Source organism: Hippocampus guttulatus, chromosome 18 (assembly GCF_054856545.1).
Source record: "Hippocampus guttulatus isolate MCC_2025c chromosome 18, RoL_Hgut_1.0, whole genome shotgun sequence".
NCBI classification, from domain to species: Eukaryota; Metazoa; Chordata; class Actinopteri; order Syngnathiformes; family Syngnathidae; genus Hippocampus; species Hippocampus guttulatus.
In genome coordinates, this window is record NC_141278.1 from 7,091,508 (window position 1) to 7,104,793 (window position 13,286).

Below are 13,286 nucleotides of genomic sequence, written 5' to 3' on the forward strand. Positions count from 1 at the left end.
TGGCTGGATCAAATTTGCTGTTTTACAGTGTGGCATAAAGATACTGGGCCACGTCCATCACAAAAATAAAGGATGGGCCTCGCTGTTCCAATACTTTTGAAAGGCATTCACTCCTGCCCTTTCGTCTGAAATGTTCCTTTTTCACTTTGTTCCGTTGCACTTCTATCTTTCCAACGCCACCGCAGACGCTTTTGTAACGAAGCTAACAAAGAGCAACTATTAACTTATTACATCCTGCTTTTTTTTTTCTTAACAAGCATTCTGGGAAAGGCGTGGCGTCACCGATGCTCCAATATCATTGTCTATCGAAACATTCTCATAACGCTAAATGTTGCTTATTCCTGCTCTGTTATTTATATATTTTTTTCTGAAGGCAGATATAACGCCATTGTTTCAGCACAGTCATTGAAGCCCAACGTTACCGGTTAGCGTGAGCTCGGTGTGCACAAGTATTCGAACGCACACAGCAAAGAATTAATATTATGTGTGAGCGTGTGCGTGTGCGCGCGCGCGTGCGTGTATGCGCGCGTGCGCGAGCACAAACGTTTCATTTCCCCTCCACACCCTGCGTGGTATTCGCGTACTGTGACAAGCATCCCAGGCATATTTCAGCGCTTATAAATAGGAGAGTCATTGTCCCACACGCCACATAAGAAGGGATGTGTTTATTACGCGGCGCGTATGGGGATTAGTATTCGTCGGGAGTGTGAGCTCATCTGTCAGGTTTGAACAGGTCCGCGTACCCGCGGACCACGCCCCTGCTGCTCAGGTAAGCAGGAAGTAGCTGCCTGACAGCGACGTAATGCGGGACCGAGGCGAAATGCGACTTTGACACACGACAACTGGCCTTTTTCGAACGTTTTTTTTTTTTTTTTTTTTTGGGTGGGTGGGAGGAAATTTAAAAACATTATCCTGGACGTGTTCTTGCAAGGCTCAAGCGAATCATGCGGCTCGACACCTGCGCGCCGCTCGGACTTTTGTTGTTGCTTATCCTCGATGCATCAGGTGAGACTTTGTGCGGAGGACGGTTAAGTTGCTCGATGAAGTCATTTTAAAGGTGTGTTCTCCTGAAATGTGTGTGTTTGACTGGCGGATTGGCTCGCCGCGCCGCCGTTTCGCGTTCAGCCGGTTGCAACCGAAGCAGCACTTTTTTTTAATGCACGACAATGGTGACGTCGTATCTCGTAAAATGCACCGAGCCGCGCGATTACGTGCTAGAATTCGCAGCGGAGGTATTTAGTTTGATACATCGCTCTTCCCCTTTCAAATGTTTATGGGGCGTTTTTTTATGGCGCCTCCTCGGAGGCTCGAATTGATCATCTCTTCATTAATAATTGACTTCCAGTCTGCTACAGAGCCGTGACTGTTCTTTTGTGGAGCAGCAACTGACCTTTTTAATCCAGGTTTAAAGTTGTATTCCCCGTTGATAGACATCATGGCATGTTGGAAGGGGAGTAGCATGTTGAAAAGTGAATATAAAGTGAAAAAAATGCCCGAAATATTACAAAATGATGGCGTGGTGGCATAGCAGCCCAACAGATAAATACGTGCCCCTCGGTGCCATAATAGGGAGGATATGCTATTAGCTGCCCCCTGATTCAACAGAATACATTTTTGGAAGTATGCAAAACGTATTAATAATATGAATGTAGCTCATATGTGTCAGTATTACTGTAGTGACGATTTAATTTCCCTCACGGGGTGTCTATCGATCTATCTTGTGCAGTACCCCCATCACGACTCACATTAAAATACAGTAGTGCAGTATATCTAAGTGTTCAGGAAAATGATTGCATCCTGCACGGGCGGCCCGGTGGAGTTTGCATGTTCTCCCCGTGCCTGCGTGGGTTTTCTCCGGGTACTCTGGTTTCCTCCCACATTCCAAAAACATGCATGGCAGGCTGATTGAACACTTTTAATTGCTCCTAGGTGTGAGAGTGAGCGTGGATAGTTGTTCGTCTCTGTGTGCCCTGTGATTGGCCGGCAACCGGTTCATGGTGTCCCCCGCCTACTGCCCAAAGACAGCTGGGATAGGCTCCAGCACCCCCACGTCCCCCGCTACTCTTGTGAGGATGAAGCGGATCGGAAAATGGATGGATGGATGCATCCTGCACAGTTTAAACATTAACTCTTTGTCTGAATGTAGAAGAATTGTCCTCAAAAGTTAAATACAATCGAATTGTACTTGGGCGGTGATTCACTAGTGTTGCTCGCACCACGCTGTGCACGTGTTAAACAAAATACAATTGCCTTGTAACATTTGACTTGGTTGCATCCGTTCCTTCAGACTGCGTACAGCTGACGGTCCGACCCAACAAAGGCTCATCGGTGACGGTGTCAAATGGCCTGCCCTCCGACGAGTGTACAGTGTGCACAGTCGGCGGGGTCAACGACACGCAAACGTCATGCTACTCGATTCTTGCTCTGGACCCCGAGAAGGAGGTTGAGCTGCTCTTCAACTGCTCCGTAGAACAGTCTTACGTCGTCACCCTCAATCAGCTCATCGGTGAGTTAACGGACGTTGATGTGGAAAGTCATTGTTTGTCATACTACCCACAGTCAAGCTTTCGTGAAATAAAATGCACACATTTGCAGAACCCGCACAAAATAAACCTTGCACCAGACCAACGTGCGCCTGTTCTGTTCCCTTCTCTTGCTATGCAGAATGCACAAAGGACACTTGCAACCCCTCAACAGTGGAAACCCAACCCTCCCTCCTTAGTGAGTTCTCACGAACATTCATCTGGACCATCAAGGCGCCCGAGAAGACAGTGGTGGGCTTGGATGTCCTCGGAGAGGGACTGCGGGAAACGTCACAGCCGTGCAATAACGGATATCAATATTCGGTGACTACGTTTGAAGAGAACAGCAAAGCTGTGGCTCGCTACTGCAAAGTGGGTTCCGTGACCCATTTAGACCTGTTCGATCAAGCTGTTGTCTCTCTGCAAGTTACACCAAAGACGCCAGTGGAGTCTGTGGTGTTCCAGGCCTCTGCTGGACCACTAAGTAAGAATATTGCCTATACCGTAGATTCCGATACCACTGTTGTAGCTGAGCATGTTTCTCCCTTCATACAAACTCCGACAACATTATAAAGCATTAATCAGGACTGAGCACTGTCACCTTAACCCGGGGGTCGGCAACACGCGGCTCCAGAGCCGCATGCGGTTCTTTAGTGTCATCTAGTGACTCCCTGGAGCTTTATAAAAAAATGTTTGGAAATGGAAAAAGATGTGGGAGGGAAATTCATTTTTTTGTTTTAAATATGGTTTCTGTCGGAGTAAAAACATGACACAAACATTCTTAACGTTTCCCAATGCTGTAAAAAAGATACATGTTGCAGCTCCGAAAAAATGAGTTTTTTTAAAAACGTACACTTTATTTATACTTTTAATAGTCTCGACAAACACAGACACGTCTACTTCCGACTCCATGCCTCTCTCTTCTCTTCAACTCGAGAGGCGTTCAAAGACAGCCTCCGAAAAATGGAAATTCACGATCACTTCACTGACACTAAGAAAAGCGAAAATAATGCACCAAAACAGAAAATCAAGCGAGGAAATAAATTCTATGGGGGCGATTGTGAACACACAACAAAGGAATGAATAACATAAACAATTCTACATCCATACAGCATGTGTTTCCTTCATTCTAAGTTTTAAAGAAGGCTTTTATTTTTTTCCGGCTCCAGACATATTTGTATAAAGTTTGTGCATGCATAAGTAATTGGGTAGTCTGAAATCCAAAACGCAGTATACACAGTGCATAAATTAAGGGAATGCTGTTTCTGGTTCCGCTTTCCCCTCGTTCAGAAGGCCGGACGGTGGTCGTGACCGTCGATTCCGGCACGACTCTGACGATCAGCAGGTTCTCGCAGGAGCCTCAGTGCGAGCTGTGTACCGGCGCCGACTCGGCCCGTACCTGCAGCCAGACCGAAAAGAGCCTGACTGACGTCCAAAGTCTCGCGCTGGAGTTCAGCTGCCTCAAACCTCAAGAGGCATACAGTGTGGAGGTGAAGAAGACAATCGGTGAGCCCTTAAAATAAAATCAATGTTTGAGGCATTTGACAAAATCTGTGTGATGCTCATCTCGTGCTCCCCTTCTCAGAATGTACCAAGAGCTCATGCGCACCCGCCGCAGGAGAGCTCAGTCCGAACCTCTGGAAGGACTTCAAAAGAACCCTAAAATGGGACATCAACGTCCCGGAGAGGACCGTCTTGACCTTGGAGCTGCCTCGCGAAAACCTGAAGCAGATAGCCGCGCAAGACAAATGTCAAGGAGGCCCACAGTACTCCGTGAGCACAACAAGCAGTAACGGGCAGATCAAGACCAACAGCTACTGCAGAGGCGGGCCGCTTTCCCGTCTGGATCTCCTCGGGAGGACTGCCGTGACCGTGGAGGTGCCCCCAGGAGAAGAAATGGACAGGGCGATTTTCTCAGCCAAAGCAGCACCCAGAGGTAAATCTCCCTTCTCCTTTATGCATTCATTTCATGTGTAAAAATTTGATGCTTGTATTTGATGTTTCCTTTATCACCAGCTGGCAGGATGCTGTCTGTGACCCCTGACCCGGAAACCATCGTTATTATCAGCAGGGACACGGTCGACCCCGACTGCAGCGTGTGTGTGGACAAACCGCCCAAGCAGACATGCGACCCCAAAATTCGAATTCTGAGAGAATCCCGTAACACCTCTGTGGAGTTCACCTGTCCTCACCCCGAGGAAGTCTTCAATGTGGAGATCAACAGAGAAATCGGTAGGTAAATGTCAACACCGATTGGATTTGCGTTCCAGAACCGCAACATTAGCCACACTCAAAAGGTCCGTTACGGAGGTATATTAAGACGGGAAATCATTGTTTGTCATACCATCCGCAGTCAGGGTTTCGTAAAATAAAAATGCACGTGTATGCAGTCTAAGTAAAAAAAAGAAAAAATGTCTGTTGAAAGTATTTCTGACTTTCTGAACATGCTATTTGTTTATGTAAAGAAACATTTACCTCGCTCAAATCCCTCCCGGTAAAAATCTGATCAATTTAAAAAGCGTATTGACACAAATCTGTCACATGGTCCCACCGGCGCTCGTCTTTTCATGTCATTCCAGACTGCACGGCGACTTCTTGCTCTGGCGATATCGTCCAGGCTGAGTCGTCGCTGTTCCCGGACTTCAACCGGACTTTCACCTGGGATCTGAAAGTCGGTTCCACTCGGGCCTTCCAGCTGGACTTTCCCGAGCCGGGAATGCAGCAGATCGCCAATGACGAGACGTGTCCCGACGAGCACACATACGTTCTTGTGACTTACCTGCGAACGGGTCCTGCCAACATCGGAACCTTCTGCAAGGGAGGTTCTGTGATGAGCATCCAGGTGCGCTACAAGGGCCGCGTCTCTCTCCGGGTGCCAAGAGACCGAAAGATGGATCCGGTTAATTTTAAACTCAGCGTTGGGCCTGAGACCAGCAGTAAGTGGATCGGTTCATGTTACTATTTTATTGATTGTATTTAAAAATATATATATAATTTGCAACAATTGGATCAAGACATTGGTACCAGAAGTAGTCGCATTCAAACATACACAATGATTTGTCCACTCTTGTTGAGCTGGAATATCATCCCGCCTTCTTTTCTTTTTTTCAGTGGTGGCCATTGTGAAAGTCAACCTACCACGAGGCGTCTCCAACACGACCTTCATTTCCGCCAACTATCCCAACGATTTCCCCGACGACCAACAGATGCGCTGGGACTTCGCCGTGCCCGGCATGCACAACTACACCGTCCATTTTCACAGTCACACGGCGCCGGAGTGCCTCGGCAAGAACGTGGGAGTGGAGTACGGGAAACGGGGCGGGAAGTTGATCTCGACGGGTCTGACGGACAAGCAGCCGGAGCATCAGCAGGGCGACTTTGAAATGGTGCTGAAGAACTGTGAGACCAACAGGACGTTGCAGGGACTCACTTTGAAATACAGCGTGTCCGTTATGAGGAGTGGTCATCCAGGTACAGTCCACGATGAGTCGTCGTCGTCGTAGTTTTTGCATCATGGTGAGAGCACGTAAGCGTCTTGTTTCAAACCAATGTAATTGATTGTCTCCGCCCTCTGTTTTTGTTTCCTTGTCAGTTCTGTGCACGGTGGACCTGAGCAAACACCCAAAAGTGTCCCTGAAAATTGAAAAAGTGGGTTCCGATCCCTATTGCGAGATGAGCGTGAACGCTGAGGTTTTAAAAAAGGTCAACGTGGCTGCCGGCAGCAAGGCCGAGCTCTCCTTCCTCGACTGTCCCAATGTAGATTTGCAATTGACCGCTAGTGAAGTTATTGGTAAGAATTTTGTATATATTTTTTTTGTTCACTGTAATATCACGCGACTCTGCAGCGACGCCACTCGAGCGAAGCGCGCCTCAGCGGTCGATAGGCCGCTGCTCTCTGCTGTGCGCGCGTCTTTTGGCTTCAACCAACAACAGCTAAGCTAAGCTAGCAGACACGACGCTCGAGGTCGGACGGATACATTCTTTCTAGTACCGTATGTGTTTTTTTTTCTGTCCAAATATATATTTTTCTACTACAATAGCTGTCTTGTCCACGGCGTCTTGTTTTGTTCTACCGGGGTTCACCCCCAACATAAATGTGTTTATGAAGAGACGAAAATCTCTTCAGTGGCGAGCTAGCCAGGAGTGCGATTTAGCTAATGTGTTTATGAAGAAACAAAAATCTTATTAACTCTTTGTAAGTCATCTATTCTTATTTTCCCCAAAACCAGCTTGTCAGAATGTGGCTTCCTGCTCCGAGACCCTCCTCACTGTCCCCCCGTTGGATGCCTGTCTCCGGATGCCCCTCCACAGCTTTACCTGGCACCTCAACATCCCCCAGGACCGCACCATCGATCTCGTGTCCCCATCGGGAAGTTTCCAACAATCGGTGCCAGGCCAGGAGTGCAACGCTACCGTCTCCTTCCACGTGGAGGAGAGCGAAGGCTTCTCTGTGGGTGATTACTGCCCCGACGGGAACATCCAGAAACTTCAGGTGCACGCCAACATCTCTGTCACGGCGACGACGCGAGACTTCGGCAAGACGAAAGGGCCTTTTCTCAACGTCACCTTCACGAACGAGATCCCGGGTAATTTAATTTGAATTTTAGTTTTAAGGTCACGAATGGACTTCGGTTGTGGTTGTCTGCCGAGCAGATTTACATTTACGGATACAGACGACAAACTGGATTTTTTTTTTCTTCCTCTGTGAAGCACAGAGGGAAATCCAAACCCATCTCACATGATTCTACATTTCTGACTATGGCAGTACATTCACAAATAATGCAAATGTATTTTTTTAGAAGAAGAAGAAAATAAAAAAGAAGACTAGTTCAGACCTCAGGGTCCAAATGGCCGACGATGGGCAGGGTAGGGGAGAAGTCCCGAGCTACAACAGCAAACATTGACTCACTCTGAATCAGGGATGTATATTAGTTTTGGTTGCCCCGTAAACGATGATTCCGCTAAATCGAAAACCGCTAAGGGGTGTCTTTTTTTTTTTTTTTTTTGCGTGTTAGTGTGCGTGCGTGTTTTAACAGGATTTATTGACTTTCAAAATGAAACGGCAGCAGCTTTAATTTTTGCTTGATGTAGGCGCAAATGGAGCACATACACTGTCCTGCCACACGAGTGCGCTGTTTCACTTGTACACAAAACGGCGTCCTGATTTCTTTTTTTTTTTTTTGATTGTGCCCTTTTCCAGAGACCATCATTTATCAAGTCAACCCACATACGTCCTCCCCAAACCTGCTGGCCACCCCCAACTGGCCCAGAGGAATGAGGCCTTCGTCCACCGTGTCCTGGATCGTGTCTTTGCCGAGCGGGTACAAGGCGCAGGTCCAGTTCGTCAACGTCAGCCAGCCCAAATGCAACGACAGACACACGGCCATCAAGGTCAAGACGCTGGACTCCGAGGAGGAGCTCCTGACCCGCCGGGAGGACGAGAAGACCGACGACAAGTTGCTGGTGCCGCACAGCTTCTATCTTAACATGTCCAACTGTATACCGGAAAGTGGAAACTTTGGGGCTGTCACCAAAATCGTTTTAGAGCCAAAAACCGGTAAGAAAATGGTCACTTGGGACGCCGTTTATGACTGCAAAAATGCCATTAATTAGTCTTTTCTTTTGCTTTCACAGGCCTCTTAGCCATCCTTCTTGGGATCGCGGGAGCCCTTCTTCTTCTCCTCATCATCTTAGCTGTAGTCTGCTTTTTTGTAAGGTGAGTACATCTGCTGCAACACTCTAGACGAGGATTTTTGCACTTTTCGGTATGTAGCATTTGCGTAAATGCAGTTTAAGAATGTTTCGGGAAAGTTCCAAATGATTTTGGAATTTTCATTTGAATTCCCTTCAGTTTTTGTTTTTATTCGGTTCATTTCAATTAGATTTTTCGCCGGATCATAAGCCTTTATTCGTTTTAGCGTTCCTTTTAGGGTTTTTTTTGTAATACAGTACAGGCTAATTGTGAATACAGCAAACAACTTGACTTGATATAGATTTCAAAACAACTTTGAAAGCTTAGGTATTCAATAAATTGATGAAAATGAAACTAAATAACTATTTGTTTAATTGTAGTTCTTTTTTAGGCCCGTTTTTTGAACAGGAATACAGTTTTTGTTTTCGAAAACATTGGTTTCAATTACTTAGCTTGTTTTTTGTTAACTATAATATCCTTGTGACATTGTTGTCAGAGTTGCTCGCCAGGACTAAAAGTACAAAAAAAAAAAAAGTTTTACTGTGATTGACTGGCGCGACAAACACAAATTTTCTCTATAAAAAAAAAGCGTACGAAAAAAATGGCGGCATTTTCGGGGAACGTCTGTATCGGGTTCGTGGCATTTCGGTTCATTTCAGTGGGGCATCGTGTTTTTGTTTCCACACAGGAAAAAGAAAAAAGAGCGCATGAACAAGGAGGCGTCCATCTACCTCGGCACAGGGAATATGTTCCGTCCCAGCAAAAGACAGTTCAGCAAATCGCGGTCGGACAACGAATCCCACGTGTACGCCTCCATAGACGAGACCATGACGTACGGTCACCTCCTGGGGGAAACGAGCTACGCCGATAGCATGCAAGACCATTTCAACGGAATGCAGTTGGACTCCTACCAAACGTTCACGGGCCCCTCTGAACTGCCCGTCATCAACGAACCAGAAGCGGAGCCCGAGGTGGACCACTTCAATACGTTCCTGGACCGCTCCCAGTCGTTCATCCCGCCTCGTCCGCGCACGCCAATCGACCGGCAGGACAGCTTGGGGTTCCAGGACCGCCGGATGGTGGACAATGAACTCTACACGTTCAAAAACACGGGCGAGATGAACACCATCCGACTGTCCGGTGCCGACATGGAACCAGAACCACCGACATCGGAGGAGTACTTGTAAGACTTTACACTGCGGGATGATGATGATAAATGATGATGATTCCTGTTACTTCTCAGAGAGGGGAACTTCTGTGCCTCAGTCTCGCTCAGGGAATTGAGTTGAAAGGTTTTTGTTAGGTTTTTTTTAACTTGAGCTTCATCAGAATTTTCAAAAAGCTTCCGGAAGAGGTGCTGAACTTATTTTTGTGCCCTCAAAAAAATATTTTTCTATTTTTCAGTCTCTGCCCATGTGGTTTGGATTTGGATTTTTTTAGTCTGTTTTTATTTACTTGTAGTTACTTTTTTTTTTTTTTTTTTTTTTTAACAATAAATTTTAAGGAAAAACGGCACTGCCTTCATTTGACTGAAGCACTGAGGTTTTCAATTCTGGATGGGAAAAAAAAATCCACCACAGAAACGTGGTCCAGGACAAACATGGTTGGGAAGAAGTACTGTCAGCTCCAAAGCGGCAGCTCCCGTAGTCCAAGTTTTTACATACCGGTAGTTTATTTCCATCAATTCATATAATTATAAAATCTTAAAACCCTTTTTAGGTCGGCACAGTTGATTTGTGGTGAGCAAGATTGCTTCACAAATCTTTGAAATTTGGCTCGTGACCTGTCCAGGATCCGCCGCAGCTGGAATAAGCTCCCGACTCACTCACGTCCCTTGATGAGGACAAATTGTACAGAAAAATGGATGGAGGGGGGAAAAAAGCCTTTTGGAAAGAAACCAAGAAGGTCAAGGTCATCTTTATTGTCAAATATGCTTTATGTTTGACATGCAGCATAGATGAAATTATGAGTCTGGGTTAGGTGGACAATGTGCTTTTATTACAGTTTATTTAGCTTTCAGGTTACATCAGGCTAGACATGATCTAACTTCTGGATTTAAAAGGAAGATAGAGGGTGAGGGGGGGGGAGTTAAAAACAAGAATATTCTTCAGTCTCAATGTGAGACTTGTCAGTGAAATACAGAATGCAGCATAGTACAGTTTTGACAGGCACATTAAAATAGTTGGGGGGGGGGGGTTTGTTGTTGTGACTCTTCAGCTTGTCTCGTCAGACCCAATTTTAATATTGTTCGAGTACAGCGGCACACCTTAAACGACACCCAAAGTGCAGTTGTACAACCACAACGATAATCAAACAATGAATGAATACCGTGACATTTGTTACATAATGTTGTGGCTAAGGAGTATATTGCTCGTGGTATTTTTCAAATGACACCACATGTAGCTCTAATTATATTTTGTGAAGACACAATTCAAAAACACTTGTAATATTTCTGGTTTTCTGCAAGTGACTGCAAACATCAGAATGAGTCCAATTACAGAACCGGACATCTTAATTTTTTTTAAAGCCTCTTTTTAAAAAGAAGGTAAAGTGGCATTGCAGCAGAAGTACACACAAAGCAGCAATTTGGGATTATACGGCATAGACGCGATCACACAATGTTGAACTGGCAGACCGAGGCTTTCTCGTCACGGCAGTTCTCATCCAACCACTTCCCTTTGGCGGCCCCCGACAGCACCGCACAGTTCTGGGACTGGCCGCCATCTGGCTGACGGGCGCGGCTGTTGGACGTGTCCCAGTTCTTGAACTGGATGCTGACGCCGCTCTGGTCCGCCCAAGTGTTTTCGGTCACCATGTCGTTGATGCCCAGCCACACCTGCTCATCCCTGCCCACGCTGTGGCGGAGGTAGTCTGTTAGCAGGTCATTCTCCTCGGCGGATGTCGGGGCGCTCAGGACGCCGCCCAGGGCGTTGCAGTCCTCGCTGGCTGTGTGATACGACTTCTTCACTGGGTCAGCCAAGACGCACTTGCCGTTCATCTTTGTGCCCTTCAAACACACTGGATAGCCGAATCGGTTAAATCGGTAACAATCGTCCCTAAATTAACTCATTCACTCCCAAAGACGTTTATAGACGTCTTTTCAGACTTGGTCCAGAATTGGCTGGTACTGAATGAGTTAAAAAGGAACATTATCATTCTTCATTTCAACTGGAATTCAATGTTCGCATTTTTAACTTAACTTAACTAAGTCTTTTGTGTCCTAAAATGGGAGCTTCCATAAAATAAGACGCCAGAGATAAACAGTAAAAATATGACATTGCATTTTTTTTTTCTCTGCTGACCAAATTTGGAACCAAATATGGCTTCTAGCTTGAAAAGAGTTATTTTTTAGCACATACTGCAATAGTCTTGATTTTGTGACATCAATCTTCCGTTTATGATCTGCTGGGTCTTTTTGGAACCACCTATGATTCTTGCCCCCCCTCCCCCCCAAAGGTATTGTTGGACAAGTAATTATTTTAACAATATACATTATTTTTATTTTATTTATTTCTTTTTTTAGAAATGATACTGCTTTAGTGTGTCCATCTGAACTCACAGTTCCGAACCGTTCTTGCCGTTTGAGTACCACACGTCTGTACTCCATATAAATATTTTTACCTCTCTGCAAGGCCTGTTCTTCCTTGAGATGGTTGAGGTCCTGCACAATGTCGTCAATCCGTCTCTGGAGTTCCTCGATGGCAGCATTATTGTCTAATTCAAACACCAAGAAAAAAAAAAAAGTGAAGTCACACGTGATTATATGTGTTCTATAATTTCAGTGATGAAATAACTATGATGACACCAAATATTGCAAAAGAGGGGACGAATAACAACAACGGCACTGATGCAACACTGTTGTCAAATCGGCGCAAAGTACCTTTTCGTACGGGCTTCTTCTTAGGCGGAGTCTGCTGGAGTGAGCAGTTGACCAGCATCAACACGAGCATCAGCATGCACACGCCTTTGCACTCCATGGCTACACTTTGTTAGACTGAGGATGGGCCAACGTGGAGCCTCGCTATTTATCTTCTGCCCCCGAACCCTCCCTTTCACTCTCTCGTGCATGCATGTGAAAAACGATCAGGCTGTGTCAAACCCTCCTTGGTCCTGATGATATAACCAAATCTGAGTCATAGTGAGTTAAAAAACCTGTGTGAAAAATATGGGATCTTTTTTTCCTGAATATTGGCCAAATGCTTTTAGGGGAAGCTTTGCTTTTTTTTTTTTTTCCAAATTGGATAATGAAGTTAATAACGGGTACACTTTAATAATTTGATAAATAATTGGAAAGTGTGAAATGTGTTGTTTACATGCCAAACGCTATTTTAAAAAGTGACAAATCCACAAATTGGTTTCCAAAATGTGCAGCCAGGGAACAGGAGTTTGTTTTGGACCTGTCTGCGTTCAAACTTTGGACCGTCCTGACAGACGTCTGGAATGATTTCTTCCCATCTGGTCTCTCTTTACTCAAACCCTCAGACTAAGCCACGTGGCAAAAGCGAGAAGGTGCACAGATTCTAGAATTTTCCTCAACCATGTTACATAATCAGAACAGTTTTTCACTATCTTAAAATAGATAATCAAAACAACATGAAAACATCTTAACGGTCAGAGACCAAACATTGATTATTTTTTTCTTGACACCTTTAGATGACCCTTACAATGCATTACAGTTTGTCTAAAAAGTGATTAGCTGGTCAGTCGACGGCGCCCTGTCGTCTTCGCGTATTTCCGGGGCTGTGACGTCACAGACGACACCCAATTAGCGGCACTTGTGGCACGCGGTTGTGTGCTCTTTGTGTTCACCTACTTTCGATATCAAACTGTTGTTTATTCGTTGGGTGACAGTTTGTTGCACCAATGGACGAAGGTGTGACAACATTTTCCTCAGCTTTCCAAAGGAAAAAGAAATACCTGACCAGTGGATCTGAAAGTCAATCGGCAGTGGACGACTGTGGTCGCCGAGCAAGTACTCAAAGCTCTGTTCTGATTGTTTTTGATCCGGCGTGCTTTAGCAAACATTTAGCAGAGAGCATCGGGTACACAAGTGTAGTTCGACCCAGGCTGAA

General features: G+C 45.6%; 2 protein-coding genes across 2 annotated transcripts; one reads left to right on the forward strand and one right to left on the reverse strand.

The window, feature by feature from the left end:
• The first annotated feature begins 662 nt into the window (after window positions 1–662).
• Window positions 663–11,840, forward strand: cdcp1b (CUB domain containing protein 1b). The gene is made up of 13 exons (XM_086137330.1): window positions 663–1,005; window positions 2,288–2,506; window positions 2,665–3,006; window positions 3,813–4,028; window positions 4,108–4,458; window positions 4,539–4,754; window positions 5,102–5,458; window positions 5,634–5,993; window positions 6,115–6,312; window positions 6,752–7,108; window positions 7,723–8,079; window positions 8,157–8,238; window positions 8,903–11,840. Exons 1-13 carry the CDS (start codon window positions 945–947, stop codon window positions 9,399–9,401), a joined length of 3,615 nt encoding a protein of 1,204 aa, XP_085993456.1. The 5' UTR covers window positions 663–944; the 3' UTR covers window positions 9,402–11,840.
• LOC147190921 (tetranectin-like) lies at window positions 10,217–12,273 on the reverse strand. Its single transcript, XM_086137331.1, has 3 exons — window positions 12,095–12,273; window positions 11,836–11,928; window positions 10,217–11,232 (listed from the first exon to the last, which is right to left on the reverse strand). The coding sequence occupies exons 1-3, from the start codon at window positions 12,189–12,191 to the stop codon at window positions 10,826–10,828; spliced, it is 597 nt and encodes a 198-aa protein (XP_085993457.1). The 5' UTR covers window positions 12,192–12,273; the 3' UTR covers window positions 10,217–10,825.
• Between the last annotated feature and the right edge of the window lie 1,013 nt (window positions 12,274–13,286).

Coding starts and splice junctions, on each gene's coding strand:
- cdcp1b (XM_086137330.1), top strand. CDS start 945: ATGCGGCTCGACACCTGCGCGCCGCTCGGACTTTTGTTGTTGCTTATC. Junction 1,006..2,287: donor GCTTATCCTCGATGCATCAG/GTGAGACTTTGT, acceptor CCGTTCCTTCAG/ACTGCGTACAGCTGACGGTC. Junction 4,029..4,107: donor GGAGGTGAAGAAGACAATCG/GTGAGCCCTTAA, acceptor TCCCCTTCTCAG/AATGTACCAAGAGCTCATGC.
- LOC147190921 (XM_086137331.1), bottom strand. CDS start 12,191: ATGGAGTGCAAAGGCGTGTGCATGCTGATGCTCGTGTTGATGCTGGTC. Junction 11,929..12,094: donor GAAGAAGCCCGTACGAAAAG/GTACTTTGCGCC, acceptor TGTTTGAATTAG/ACAATAATGCTGCCATCGAG. Junction 11,233..11,835: donor AGAACAGGCCTTGCAGAGAG/GTAAAAATATTT, acceptor TCGGCTATCCAG/TGTGTTTGAAGGGCACAAAG.